At 35.5% G+C, this 14,631-nt stretch overlaps 1 protein-coding gene across 1 annotated transcript; it reads left to right on the forward strand.

Annotated features, from left to right (window-relative positions):
- Nucleotides 1-1,192: 1,192 nt before the first annotated feature.
- LOC147548155 (aerobic coproporphyrinogen-III oxidase (DUF1218)) lies at nucleotides 1,193-3,970 on the forward strand. Its single transcript, XM_086670692.1, has 3 exons — nucleotides 1,193-1,481; nucleotides 1,572-1,777; nucleotides 3,411-3,970. Exons 1-3 carry the CDS (start codon nucleotides 1,389-1,391, stop codon nucleotides 3,709-3,711), a joined length of 600 nt encoding a protein of 199 aa, XP_086526818.1. The 5' UTR covers nucleotides 1,193-1,388; the 3' UTR covers nucleotides 3,712-3,970.
- Nucleotides 3,971-14,631: the final 10,661 nt, after the last annotated feature.

Below are 14,631 nucleotides of genomic sequence, written 5' to 3' on the forward strand. Positions count from 1 at the left end.
TTTGGTCGGCCGGCGACCCCTGCCGGAGAAGGTGATGAGGTGGCGTAACAGATGATGTGGCGTGACTTGGCAGAGAGAGAAAACATGATGGAGGAGAGAGAGTGACGGAAAGTTAACGGTGTCAGAAAAAGGGGGCCATATGGATATTTTTGCTAATTTGGGGGGCCAGGCGGGAAGCTGGTCACAAAGTAGGGGGCCATTAGAGAAATAACCCAACAAAATAAAAGGTGAAAAATCATAAATAGATTGGGACTTGTAATCTTACTTTTAAAGAAAAATGGAGGTTAAAATTATTTTTGGGAAAAATGATTTCTGGGAAAAAAATTTGACTTTCGAGAAAAAAAAAATGATTTTCGGAGAAAAAACTATTTTTTGGGAAAATATGATTTTTGAAAAAGTAATATTTTTGAAAAAATAATATTTTTAAAATAATTATTTTGTCGAAGAAAATATTTTTTGTTAATTTTTAAGTTTGAAATTAGGATAAATTAATCCAAAATCCTAGCAAATCCCAGGAGGTAGGGTGGGATTTTGGTCCAATACAAATTTTGGAATTAAGAATCCTTATGATTCAAGAGTCGTAGGAGTCTTGGTAGCCAAACACACTAAAGATTCATGATTCCTACTAAATTTTACTTTTGATAGAAATCATACTTAGGAATCCTGCAACCAAACACACCAGTACTTTTTTTTTTTTTGTTGACAACAAGTTAATTCTAGTATGATTCTTCAATTTCTTTAGTCTAATACTGAATAAAACAAAGTAATTGCAAATAAACACCAAATCAGAAGAAAACTGGCCGAGTAGAAATCAAAGTGAAGAAAAGAAATTGAGTCTAGGGATTCGTTCAGAGGAGGTACCGGACTACCGGTAATAAAGACTAACCAACAGTTAATCAAGGGGCGCTTGGCTTATATCCCAGGGGCGCCAATAAAAATATAACGAAGCTTAGGGTGTGCCTATAAATTAACGGACCAAGGGTAAAAAAGAAGGGCGTCTATAGCGAACCAAAAAAGGATGAAAAAGTCGCACGGTGTCAGCGGAAACCGACAATGAGACAACTCAACCTGGCTCTCAGCTACTAGTGCAGTCACTAAAAACTGACTTTCAATTAGTAGGACCCACACTAATAATCATTTAGCATCTTCCATTAACTTTCAAATTAAAATCATTAATCAAAAGTTAAACCATGTAATTAAAATAAATTAAACCCATTATTGCCACTCTAAAAAGCCACTAACTTAAAATTGGGAAAGTAAAGTTAATCTGAACTCAAACCACAAAAGAACAGAGAGACTGCCGATTCAAAAAGCAAAAGCAGATCTTCCCTCCCCCATTCTCATTTCTCACCCTTGTTTATGAGAGAGAAAGCTGAGAAAGAAAAAGCATGGCGATTTCTATCTCTGTTTTGGCCATAATCACATCTCTCCATCTAATCGCTTTTGTCTTTGCCGTCGGCGCAGAACGACGAAGAAGCACGGTAAACCTAATACTCACTTACTTACCCATCCTTTAATTCTACTTTCTCTCTCTAACTTGAATAATCTCTCTTTTGGTTTGGTTATGAAAGGGGGTAGTTGTTCCTGATGAATACGATGAACGGACGTTCTGCGTTTATAATTCCGATGCGTCGACGACGTACGGATTAACGGCGTTTGGTCTTTTATTAATAAGCCAAGCTCTTGTTAACGGCGTTACTAGATGTCTCTGTTTTGGAAGAGGGTTAATGAATGGAACTTCAAGAACTTTAGCTGTCATCTTCTTCATCGTTTCCTGGTAATATCTTCTTCTTCTTCCCCTTTCAATGATACTAGTTCCCGAGTTTACTCAGTGATTCATTGAGTCGACTCGGTACGATTCACTTGCTTTATTTTAGTAATAGAGAATAGCTGCTGCTTTTTCTTTTTTTGATTAGAAAAAGTAGTTAACTTTTAATAATTAAAGTTGAATTTTGGTAGACTTATCTATATAGTAAGAAAGAGTAAGAAAAATTTGAACTTTGGATTAATCTGTCTGTCTTTTGTTGCAATCCTCTCTCTTTCTTAAAAAATGATTTTTGTAACACCCACGCGACCGATGATCGTCCCATATAAGATAAGTGGTAAAATTGTCATTTTCCAACTTGTGAATGACGATTTTACCCCTTGTCTTATATGGGATGGTCTTCTAGGCAAGGCGGGTTATGTTGGGGCACTACGTGTATCGGATTTGTTTGGTTTTTTTATTCACGCTTGAATTTGGTGAGTTCATTCCGCACATATCCCTAAGACGGACTTCAAATTTCTTGGTATGTTAGTTCCAAAGGCGCCCTATATTATTGCTACCACTTACACATGAAAGGAGGGGTTAGGCGAAACAATCTAACCAAGCTGAACCAAACTCAACTAAACCAAATGAACGGAAAGTTCGGTTTTGGTTGAGTGGAAATTAGTAGGTACATTACTGTCGCCCACTCCTACATGAATGCCTACAAGATTTTGGCTTTGTAACGACACCAACAATAATAGAAGGCGCCTTTAGAACTTCCTTTTTCGTGTCCAAGACTGTTTGAACTAAGGTAGTATTTGTTTTTATTTCTATAGATTTGAAATCTGACTCGATGTTTGAGTTGGTCCAAGGAAGATTTGAAATTTTTATTTTTTCCGAAGTGTCCGACTTGTCTAGTTGAATGATTTTGGTTGACATTGGGTCTATGTTGGTTACGGATTCATATTTAAACGAGTCAGACAAATTAAATTTAGACAAATAAAATCCCCTCGAAGTGTTACATTTTATCGAAATTGTTGAGCTTCAAATTATAATTTGTTGGGTGGTAACAATTACTTGTGTTTCGTCATTGTAGAAATCAGGATTCAAATTTTATTGTTTTCATAACATTATGTACTAAAATTCAAATTTGGATTTTGGTAGAGAGTGGGATTGGGCTAATAAATTTGTTATTGTTTATTGCAACTTGGTAGTTGTATATTAGGTATTGAGGTTGAATTGCAGTTGTGAAAAGAACAAAGGATGGTTTGGTGTATATTTAAAAGTGTGTGTTCATTAGTACCACCTTGGGTGATGAAGTGCTGACACTGACAGCGGATTAATAATTTTTTATTATTTACGTCAACAAATTTTATAACATCGATAAATTATTTTGTAAAGAATTCTCCTGATTTCGTTCGAAAATTATGACAGAACAGTAAAGTAAATAATATTTAATGTTTTCCCCAATAACAATCGAAAACGAACTGCTTATTTCAAGGAGTGCTATTATGCTCACTAGCTTTTTACATGTAGCTTTTTGAAACCTCTCTAAGCGATTTAAATTTTCGTACAAACATCTTTCTTTTAATTTTAGGTCGTATCATAAGTTTCCATTTCAAAGTATCAATGCTGATGTTGTGAATTGATTTTTGTTAACCAGGATTGGTTTTTTGGGTGCGGAAGCGTGTTTGTTGGGTGGGTCGGCCAAGAATGCATATCACACCAAATATCGGGGGTGGTTTGGTGCACGAGACTTGTCGTGTGGGAGTCTACGTAAAGGTGTATTTGCGGCGGGAGCGGCATTGACACTGATATCAATGGTTGGATCAATAGTGTATTATTGGGCACATACAAGGGCTAATACTGGAGGATGGCAAAAACACAGGAATGAAGGTATTGGAATGATGGCAAATAATACTAGTTTCCAACAAGAAGACCCTCACAAAGAACAACCCATTTAAAAACGAGCAAAAAAGGTCTAGGATTGAGATTCGAGCCATAGCACATAGTTTCATAAAATTCAGACGATCTGTTTTAGAAAAGAATATGATTTTCTTTGTTACTCGAGTTGATCTTTACTTTGTTGGTCTGACCAAGACTGTACTTGTGGTTGTATTTTAGGTTAATTTTGTGTATTATGACGAGTCAAATCTGCGTTAAGACTGCGACAAAAAAGAAATGTTGGTATAATATGAATTTCAATTTTTGTTTTGTACCAAATGATTTAAATTTTATTCTTTGGGTGGAGAGACACATGTGTTAAAGCTCAACTCAAATGGGCTTCTGAAGGAACTAATTCATAATATTTCAAGATTTACTCTTAACTTAAGATCGAATAGATATACACTAAATGTTAATAGTGAATCGTATATGTAGTGATATTTCCCGTCCATGACTTGTAGTGGTATTTTTATGCGTTTTCTGCTGTGCTGTTGTGACTCTTCCAACAATTATTTTGTTTGCATATGTGGAAAAGCGTTTTTTTTTTTTTTGCATTTTCGGGGTGTTTTCCGAAGAATTATGAAGTGCTTTCGTTGTTTTATTTTCAAGATGCTTTTGTGGGTATTGCTAATTAACATATTCTTTTCTGTAAATTGCAAAGCTTCCCTGAAATCGAAAGCATTTTGCTAGAGGTAACAGAAGAATTACTGAGACTCAGAGAGTGTCACCTAAAATATTATCCAAATCATAGTAGAAATTGCTGGTAAAGTGCATATGCTATGAGTATAAAAGCAATAAACCACATAAGTATACGAAATGAGATTGCACATGAAACGCGACGCACTGGTGAACCACATCAATACACAAACTCGATCATGTAGAAATTTCATGATTCATAGTTATGTTTTATTTTCTCATGAATCAACAGGATCTTGCACTAGAAGAAGTCCATACATATGATTGAATAAAATAACATTAATAATCACATAGGATCACATACCTCTTTCTCCTTGCAAATAGGTAAATAAGAATAGAATAAGAAGAAGATAAATCCAATAGCCCTTCCTTCAGAGTAGACACAAAAACAATAGTAGTCAAGGTAGTCTTCACCTCTCTCCCTTTGTTAGCAATTGAAAATGGGTTTCACAATTTTTGTTTGCTTGCATAGTGAGAGGTGGGACTCCCCTACCTTTATAAAGAAAAACTAAATCTCCCAAATCCCTGCCCATTATGGGAAATGGAGAATAGAGGGGATGCACCAACCAATAGTGTACTGCCAACTCACCAAGCAGTTAAACTTAATCAGGTAACCAAATATATACTTGGTAAAACTTTTATCTCATTCCACTTTTGCAACAACAAAAATCCAGCCAATAAAATATTGATTGTATATGACCAAATATAGTTTATTTAAGTAGGGAGAAAATATAAAACTAATTTGGTTACTATTTAAATAAAATATATTACAGATCATACATAAGACTCAGCCTACTGGTGAACCTCATTAGAATATGAATGGAAATCAGACATAAGACTCGGGTGTAATAGAATTGCTAGAGGCACAACACCCACCATCAAAGATCATGTCGCAATGAAGAACAAGTAACAAAAAAAAAACGATGAAGAAAGTAAACAATCAATCAAGTAATGAACACAAAGAGATTTATGTGGTTTCGTCTATGAAACCTACTCTATCGCGAACAACGACACAATGATTTCTATTGTGATAAGAGTAACAAGTTACACAAGGGATTCGTGGGAGAATGCATAAGATATCCTTAGGGTTACAATTTATATAGCCACAAGAAACTCTAATCTCACCGCCTCACCAACTCTCTCTTTCTAAATCCACAACATACATGGATACTGCTAACAATAATAACTGCCTTAACGTAAGTCATGCCTCGGAGATCAGCGATATTTCACAGATCATTCCTTCATTCAAATTCACCAAAAAAAACAAAATCTTTTATCTTCTCATCTATTACATTTTCTTGTCTTCTACTTCTATCTAACTTTTTGACATTCTTTTGTTTTATATTCTGCTACAAGGTGTATAAGTCTATAGTAACATTCTAATTTATACAATCGACTTATCTATATTCCACAAAAGCAACATAGACATTGGATAAATGCTCAAACACGGCAGTAGAACTAGAAGTTCTAGTATCATCTTTATCTTTTGTATCAGTGGTGAAGCCAGAAATTTTTATGAGTGGGGGCACCTTTTTGTTATAGCTAATGAAAGAATTTCATGGTACGCGATTAAGCTAGAACCAGAAAGCAAATTCAACAAAATTTTATTTATAATTTAGATATTTTATAGTAATTTTGATGCATAACAAGCAATCTCAAAATTTCTCATTAATATGTTTCAAGGATCTTCCCCCAACTGGATTCCCAAAAGATATTGAAATGGGAGGGGATGAAAAGATATTGGTGAAGATTAAGAAGAAACGATGGTAGATGATGAAGAGGAAGTGATCGTAATGGAAGAAAAGATGAAGATAAAGTTTTTTTTCTATTAACATATTTACTATGACAAAAAAATGTAAAAAAGACAATTTTGAAGTCCAAAATACAAATCACGAAAAAATCAATATTAAAGGGGTTGTTTAAAATACTCATCATCTCTTGAATGCCATTTTATTTAGTTGATGACTTTGAGTAGGTCAAAATTGAGTTATCTCAATTAATAAGAACCAATTTTAAGTGGAACATGCCCTTCATAATATATTTTTAATGAACAATTTCAACTAATCTAAGTAGTAGACATTCTAGATAAAAATGTGTTGGTAGAAATTCTGGGAAAAAAATGTGGTTTGCATGGTTTTCGATCCCCCGACCTTTGTGATGTAACTCCACTGTTACACCACCTAAGCTAAGAAGGGATGATAATTCATAACGAAAATATACATATATAATATAGTAGCACATGAAGTATAACATAGGCGAGTCACATTAGGGTCGTGGGGGCCTGCGCCCCCACGGGCCCCTATGTGGGCTCGCCCTGTTTTGTATAACATCTTTCTATTTTTATGGGATGTGAAAAATATATATGATGTGTTTGGACGACGGAATCACCAATCCGCGAATTAATGAGTCATTTTCTTTGGTTTGTTTGACAAGTAATAACAATCCTAGGATTTAGTATTATTTAAGTATTTTTAAATGTTTCTTTGAAAAAATATTGAAGAAACCCTGTTCTCATAACTTGTTTTTCAAAAACTGTTTTTTTAAATAACGTTTCGTTCTTGAACCCTCTGTTTTCATCATAATTTCTTTTCGAGATTTGTTTTTCCAATTATTTCTTTCTCAAAATAGTTTTTCCCGAAAGCCGTTTTTTCCTCGTAAACCATTTTTCCTGAAGAAAAACATTTTTTCTCCGAAATTATTTTTATTTTCGAAAATCATTTTTTTTTGACAACTGAGATTTTCTGAGCCCCTTTTTTTCATGAAAATAGTTTTTTTTTTTTTTTTTTTTTTTTTTTTTTTTTTTTTTTCTGAAAACAGGTTTTTCTTGGAATTTCTTTTTAAGAAAAACGATCTTCATGAAGCAAAAATGTTTTCAGGAAATTTCAATTATCGAAAAAAGCTGTTTTCGAGAAAGGAAAATTATTTTTCAAGGAACAAATAAGATTTTTCGGTAAAAAACAGATTTGGAGAAAAAAAAAATTTGTTTTCAAGAAAAAAAAGTTATTTGGGGAAGAATCGATTTTTAGGGGAAAAACAATAATCGGAAATATCGGGTTTTGGGAAAAACGAAATGTGAGGGGAAAAAATGATTTTCGGAAAAAACTGTTTTTGAAAAAAAAATTGATTTTTCAAAAAAAAAAATAATTATTATTTTGTAGAAGGAAATATTTTCTTGTTAATCTTAAGTTTGAAATCTAGGTTTATTAATTTAATCTTAGGAGGTAAAGTGAGATTTTGGTCCAATACAAATTTTGGACTTAGGAATCCTTAGAATTCAAGAATCGTAGGTTTCTTGGTAGCCAAATAGACCACAAAAATTCTTGATTCCTACCAAATCCCACTTTTGGTAGGAATCCTGCAACCAAACACACCAATAATTCATTCTAAGACAACATATGCTGCTTAAGACAAGACCTGGGAGAAGTACATTTAATATTGTTTCGTGTTATGTGTACAATATAACTACATATGTAAAATAGCGGAAAAATAGGAGGCATGATTCCTCACTGACACGACTCACTAAGGGGCACCACTGTTCCGTGCCCAACGCTTATGTATGTGCTTACAGTTACGGCTTTGGGAACAACAACCAACACGAAATGAAAATGGGCCGAATCGTGTTGTTCTCCTGTCGTCCCAGCTAAGCCACCACACTCACAAATGAAGTGGATGCACATTGAACCCTTCAGTCGACCCAACAATTTGGGTCGACTGAAGGGGTCAAACATAACCGTTGGGGACACCCCAACGGTTATGTTTGAGGCCAAATTTGGTTGTTGGAGCAAATCCAACGGGCAGAAATAGGTTCTTGAACCCATTATTTCACCTCATCTCATTCTCTAGTCTCAAGTTCTCTCTCAAATTTTTGCTATCTCTTCCGTTCACTCTCCACTTGTTTCTCATTCTCTCTAATTTCTTTGTTCATATAATGAATCCAGATATGTTCAACAAATGTCCAACCAAAATTTTATAGAATTGTTGTCTCCTAATTTCTCGTTGGTTAAATTAGGGAATGATGATACCGAAGAAACATCACAACACATTCCCTCGACATATGATGAAACTATTGATGATTCTTGTGCGCAAGAAGACGCGACTTCAACCAAGAATGCTCCGTGGGTACCGTATACAAAAGAAGAAGATATTTCACTTGTTCATTCTTGTTTGAAAATCACATATGATGCGGTGTCAGGAAATAATAAAAGATACAAAGTATTTTGGCAAAAAATATGCGATGAATATAATGGAAAGGCGGTCCAAGAGCGTACATACAAGAGTTGTAAATCTCGTTTCAGTGAGATAAACTTTGAATGTCAAAGCTTTATTTCTATTTTGAGACTAGTAAATAAAGTTAAGAAAAGCGGGGAAAACGATTATGATCGGATAATAATTCAAACTTTTTATTCCTTTGTTTATATTTTTTTGCTTCATAATATAAAATTAAAATTTGTTTCTTTCAGTTTCATAGAGCACTTAATAGCTACAAAATAATAACAAAGGAAAAAACTTTAGATTCCAACATGTTTACAAAATTTTGATGACACACAACAAGTGTATATCAGAAATGTCAGGTGAGACAACATTCGACAAAAGTGATTCTAGTTCCATTGCAACGGGTGAAAAGGCAATTTGTCGTAAACAAGCCAAAGCAACTGCCAGAGTTGGAGAAAATTCTACAAATTTCAGTGGTTCTTCAAAAGCTGCAAATGAGAGATATTAGGAAGTGAGAGACGAAGAAGCACACCATAAAGCAATTTCATGGATGAAATAGTGGAATTACAACGGGAAAATGCACAAGTACAACATGAATCTCTATGGGTTCAACAAGAAAACCTACGAATACAACAAGAATACAAGAACCAGAAAATGCAATATATTAGTGATCAATATGGTGTGAAGTTAATGATGATTAATGCTAGGAATCTCGACAAAGATGGTGCACGAATGCTTAATGTAACTCGAAATTCTTATATGGTCGATCTTCCACGAGACCCAAGACACCCTCCTTGTTATCTTTAGTAAGCATTGTTGTTTAGTCGTACTTAAGTAGTTTCAATATTTAATCAAGTAGTTGTAATTAGTCTTCTTCAAAAGGCCGAGTCGAGCATAGCGAACCCGGGTATACTAGGGCCCAATCCGGGACTGGGTATAGACCCAAACCAGGCCGGGTCAGCCCGATTTATATATATATATATATATATTTTAAAAAATCTCAAAAAAAATATGAATCTCTAGTAGGGGTGGGAATCAATCGGGCTCAGATGCCCGCAGATTTTTTTTTCCGGACTCGAGCGGTTCTGGCATGGAAATCTTAAGCCACTATTGACTCGTAGGGCTCATCGGGCGGGACACTTTGCCATTTTATGGTGCCCGCCGCCCACCAGCCCGAACGGGTTTCAGTGGTTACGGGTCGAGCGAGCTCCGAATTATCTGTGAAATCTTAGGGTTTGAACTTTAGTAAAAAAGGGATCTAGGTTCTTTTTTTCAAATTTAAAGTTAATGGAGATACAAATCTATAAATATATCTTGACTGTTACAGATTTATTAATAAACAAATCAATTAATAGATAACAAATATGTAGATGAACAATCCTAGGTCTTTTTGAAAAAGGAATCAATCTTTACATGACCAAATTTCCTCTGGAAATGAACAAAATCTATTAATAATACAAAAAAACTCATTCATAATTTCAACAGATTTGTTGGTTCATGATATGTAATCTAAAGATGGAGAAAAAGAGAATAGAAAGAGACATCAGATCTGTTAGTTTACTCACATTTTGTTGGTTAATCATATCTATTAACAAATCTATCATCTACTAATGAGACCTTTATATAAAAAAGATGGAGAGAAATAAAAAATATAGATAACAATACGACTCTACAACAAAATAAGATTCAAAGAAGACCACTATCTTCGTTTCTCTCTCTTCTTCTTGCTAACACTTCAACTTCATAGGTCAAATGTCTATGGCGAAAATGGACAAATTGAGATTGAGAGGCATGTGAGAGATCAATTCTTGCTAACCCTTCACCTGTTGGGTTATGGTGTCTCCTAGTGTTGGTAGCGGAGTCTCAGACATCTAATATGTCTAACACTAGTATCCCCAAGATCTCATGCATAAGCTAATAATGATCAACTAAGCAAACTAGTTTGATGATTACCTTAATCGCTATTTTTCCTCGAACCTTTCCAATTGTTTTTGGGAAGACCAAGAGCTCCAATTGTAGCTCCTCTACTTGGGACACCGAGCAATCACCTTGATCTCCCACCTTGTTGCTATCTAGAACACCAATGGTTGTTAGATGAAGAACACCTTCTTCATTAACTAGATATATAGTTGGGACTTTCCTTTTCTTACTCTACATGATGTTGTAGAATAAGAGAGCTCTTTGAGAATTCTCCACACCTTATTCAAGTCCTAAAAGATATTATATAGAATCGTAGGTTAGAATAAAACCCTAACCAAGTTTCCATAAAAGGCCTTTTGAATAAGATTAAGGAAACCTTTGAAAATAGAAACTAGTTTCTATTTTCTAGTTTCCCTTAGTTGTGGCTAGGGTTGGGAAAAAGTCCGTGGACCCGAATTCCATCACGGGTACCCGAGTCTGTTAGGGCCGGCGGGTACCCAAAACACGAAGGTGGGTTTGGCTCGACCGACCCGAAGAAATCAACAGGTTGGGTACGGGTTTTGAAGTGCTACCCGACATCTCATCCGAGTCCGCCGGATAATCTTTACCCGACATAACCCGCTTAATAATGTCATCCATTTACACGATAATACATATGCACATTATATGTATGCTTGTTTTGTATGTATTTATGTACGCATGTATAACATATATATATATATATATATTTAAAGTATTTGAAGTGTATAATATATATATATATACATATAGTTGTCCAAGTGTGGAGTGCGGTTGACATAACGTTGTTAAGAGAAACTTAATTAAATTTTAGTTCCGACAGAAATTTCGGTAACATCGAAATAGAAATATTTTGGTCATTTTGACCGAGATATTTTGAAACTTTCGTAAAAACCCGATACTCGACCGCTTGATATCCGAGAAACTCGAAAAGTTTAACGGACTTGGACGGGTTTTGGACACTAGGAGTTTTTAAATAACCCACCCGATTAAACCAGAAAACCCGAATGGACAAAAAGTTTCAAAAACTAACCGACCCGACCCGATGAATGACATGAACCCGACCGGCCCGACCCGAACCGAACCGATTCCCACCCCTAGTTGTGGCCGCCCCATGCAAGCCTCCTTAGGCAGATCTGGCCGTCCCTATAAGGGCACCCGACCTTGCATGGTCGACCCCTCTTTTGGCCCAAAATATCTCTTTGGTGCCCCGACCCAAAATCCCTTTATTCGGGCCTTTTGTACTTAATATCTTTGCCTAAACTTCTTTTAGGACTTTTGGACAAATCTTATGGGTCTCACCCCAGAGCCGTGGCTAGGAATTTGAGGGCCCTGGGCGAAGTTTGATAATGGCCTTTGGTATGATAAAAAAATTACAAGCAAAAAATTGAACCACGTGTCGATTAAAGACTCATAATGAGCACGATAAACTTAAACTGATAAAACAAAATCTTTGTACAACGTATCGTTTAGAGTCTAAGCGATCTTTTTAATATGATATATTTTGTATCATGATTTTCTCATAAGTATTTATGTATAGTTAGAATAAAAAAAAGGGAAATGATAGAGTGACTTAGAAATTGGTACTTAGAGGGTGACATATTTCCTCATTTAGAAACAAAAGCGGTCCCCACCGTAGTCAAACTTTGAAAAACCCTTGTCTTTTAGTGATTCCACATCAGCTGGGCATTAAAATGCCCAAAAATTTGGGCACTCTAGCATTAAAAAAAACTTAGATCTCTTTTTCTTAAAAAACACGTCTAAAGATGAAAGTTATGCACCCAAACAACAAAACAGTTTAAAGAAAAAGTGTGACGGAGCATAAATAAGAATTGATTTAGCAGGAATCTTCTCAACTTCACAATTATAAGAAAAAGGAAAAAAGCAAGTGATGGGTTTCGAACCCGTGTCTCAGGTGTGGAAGTCCACCAACTTGACCACTAGAGCTGATGGAGTTTCATGCTAAAGTGTTTAGGGTTACTTATATATAACTGAGTGCGACCTTCATAAAAGGTGGGCCCTCTTTGGGGGTGGGGGCCCAGGGCGGACGCCCTTCCCGCCCGCCCCCAAACACGGCTCTGTCTCACCCATATATATATGTCTTATCCCTCTAGTCATATCTTCCGATCAAGTTGACACTCTTTGTGTAACCCGTTGTAGGATCCGGATGAAGTTAGTCGTGAATCGCTTCGTGATTCGACGACCGTGGTTGGTTTCTAGCTAAACACTACGATCCCTAAATCATCTGGACTTGATGATCTTCTTCATCAATTGTCCTATCTGACAAATTGCTCCCATTGCATCCTTGGTTGAAGGACACCTCCTTCATCACCTTCATTGGTTCTTGCTAAATTTTTAAACTGATTAGGGGATGTGTGAGAGATTGAGAAGAAGTGAAGAACAAGGTTAAAAAGAAAATGGACTGTTAGAGGGGAAGGAAAGATGTATTTGGGGGTAATTTTAGGGTTAAGGTTTATAAAAGTAACTCTCATCAAAACACGATTGAGATTCTTTCATAAAGGGAATGTAATCTCAGCCGTTAACTCCATTTAGAAACGGGCTCCTACCAGGCGGGTTGCGGGCCGGACATCGGGCAAAGAGCTCTGCCCGTGTCCTTCCTGTTAGAGCCCGTTTTAACGGGTCGGGTAAGCCTGAGCTCAGGCTAAATTTCTTCGCAGGCTCTAACACTCCGGGCGGTCACCTTCGGGTTCCGGGATCCCAAACCGTTTTCCCAGCCCTAATCTGTAATTTATTTTGAAATATATAAATCCATAGTTTAGAAATGATTTTCTTGAAATATTTTTTTGGGAGTGAATTTGGGATGATTTTATGAGAAAAATAAGCATGACATTATCTAGAAATGACTTTGGAAAGATTTTGAAAATAGTTACTAGTTAGTAGGATATGATTCACACAAATAAGTTTAGAAAAGATTTAATGGTGTGTTTGGATGGCGGAATCATGAATCCAAGTAATATTTTTTGGCTTGTTTGGCAACTAAGAATCCTATGATTTATTATTATTTGAGTATTTTTAAACGTCTTTAGAAAAAATATGATTTTTTAAAAAAACAATGATTTTGAAAAAAAATAATGATTTTGTAGAAGGAAATATTTTTTTGTTAATTTTAAGTTTGAAATTTAGATTCATTAATCCAAAATCCTAACAAATCCTAGGGGGTAGGGTGGAATTTTAATCCAATACAAATTTTGGGATTAGGAATCCTTAGGATTCAAGAGTCCTAGAATTCTTGGTAGCCAAACAGACCAAGGATTCATGATTCCTACCAAATTCCACTTTTGGTAGGAATCCTACTTAGGAATCCTGCAACCAAACACACCATAAGTGATTTTATAAATTAGTGTTTGGAAATAACTAATAGACGATGATTTACATAAAAAAAAAAGTTAATAAGTTTAGGGAATATTTTTTGAAAAGATTATTTGGAAGTGATTTTAGAAATTACTTTTGGAAATAATTAATAGAGGATGATTTACATAAATAAGTTAATAAGTTTAGGAAAGATTTTTTGAAAAGATTTTATGGAGGTGATTTTAGAAATTACTTTTTTGAAATAATAAATAGAGGATGATTTACACAAATAAGTTTAAGAAAGATATTTTGAAAAGATTTTATGGAAACAAATCTTTTAGGAATGATTTTGTTGGAAAGATCTTTCGAAAAGAAACTTTTATTTGATTTCTCATAAATCTATGGAATTTTAAAAAATAAGAAAGGGAGAAAAAAACGGGCTTTTGACGGGCCGGGTCGGGCCCATCATGTCCAAAACATAAGCCCAACCCGGGACGGGGAAGGAACCTGGCTCAACCTAGCTCGTTTTCTGTACGGCCCAGGCCCGGCCTGTATGGATCGGGCCAGTCCCTGGCCCAACTCGAGCCAATTTTGGGCCCAACTCGAGCCAATTTCGGGCCCAACTCGAGCCAGTCGCGGGCCCAACTCTAGCCGACCCATCTTTTAAAAAATACTAGTTGTAATCAATGTTATTTAATCGAACTGAAGTAAATTTAAATTTTCAATCAAGTAGTTTTTTACGCTTAAAAGACTTGTTGGCATTGGAGCTGATTTGTTAAGCT

This window comes from Eschscholzia californica, unplaced genomic scaffold (assembly GCF_041429995.1).
Source record: "Eschscholzia californica isolate CP2 unplaced genomic scaffold, dmEscCali1.0.p SCAF_3, whole genome shotgun sequence".
Classification (NCBI taxonomy): Eukaryota; Viridiplantae; Streptophyta; class Magnoliopsida; order Ranunculales; family Papaveraceae; genus Eschscholzia; species Eschscholzia californica.

Bases quoted from the DNA above. Each gene is read 5' to 3' on its own strand.
- LOC147548155 (XM_086670692.1), top strand. From the start codon at position 1,389: ATGGCGATTTCTATCTCTGTTTTGGCCATAATCACATCTCTCCATCTA. The intron at 1,482-1,571 runs GTAAACCTAATA...TGGTTATGAAAG, and splicing joins CAGAACGACGAAGAAGCACG to GGGGTAGTTGTTCCTGATGA. The intron at 1,778-3,410 runs GTAATATCTTCT...TTTGTTAACCAG, and splicing joins ATCTTCTTCATCGTTTCCTG to GATTGGTTTTTTGGGTGCGG.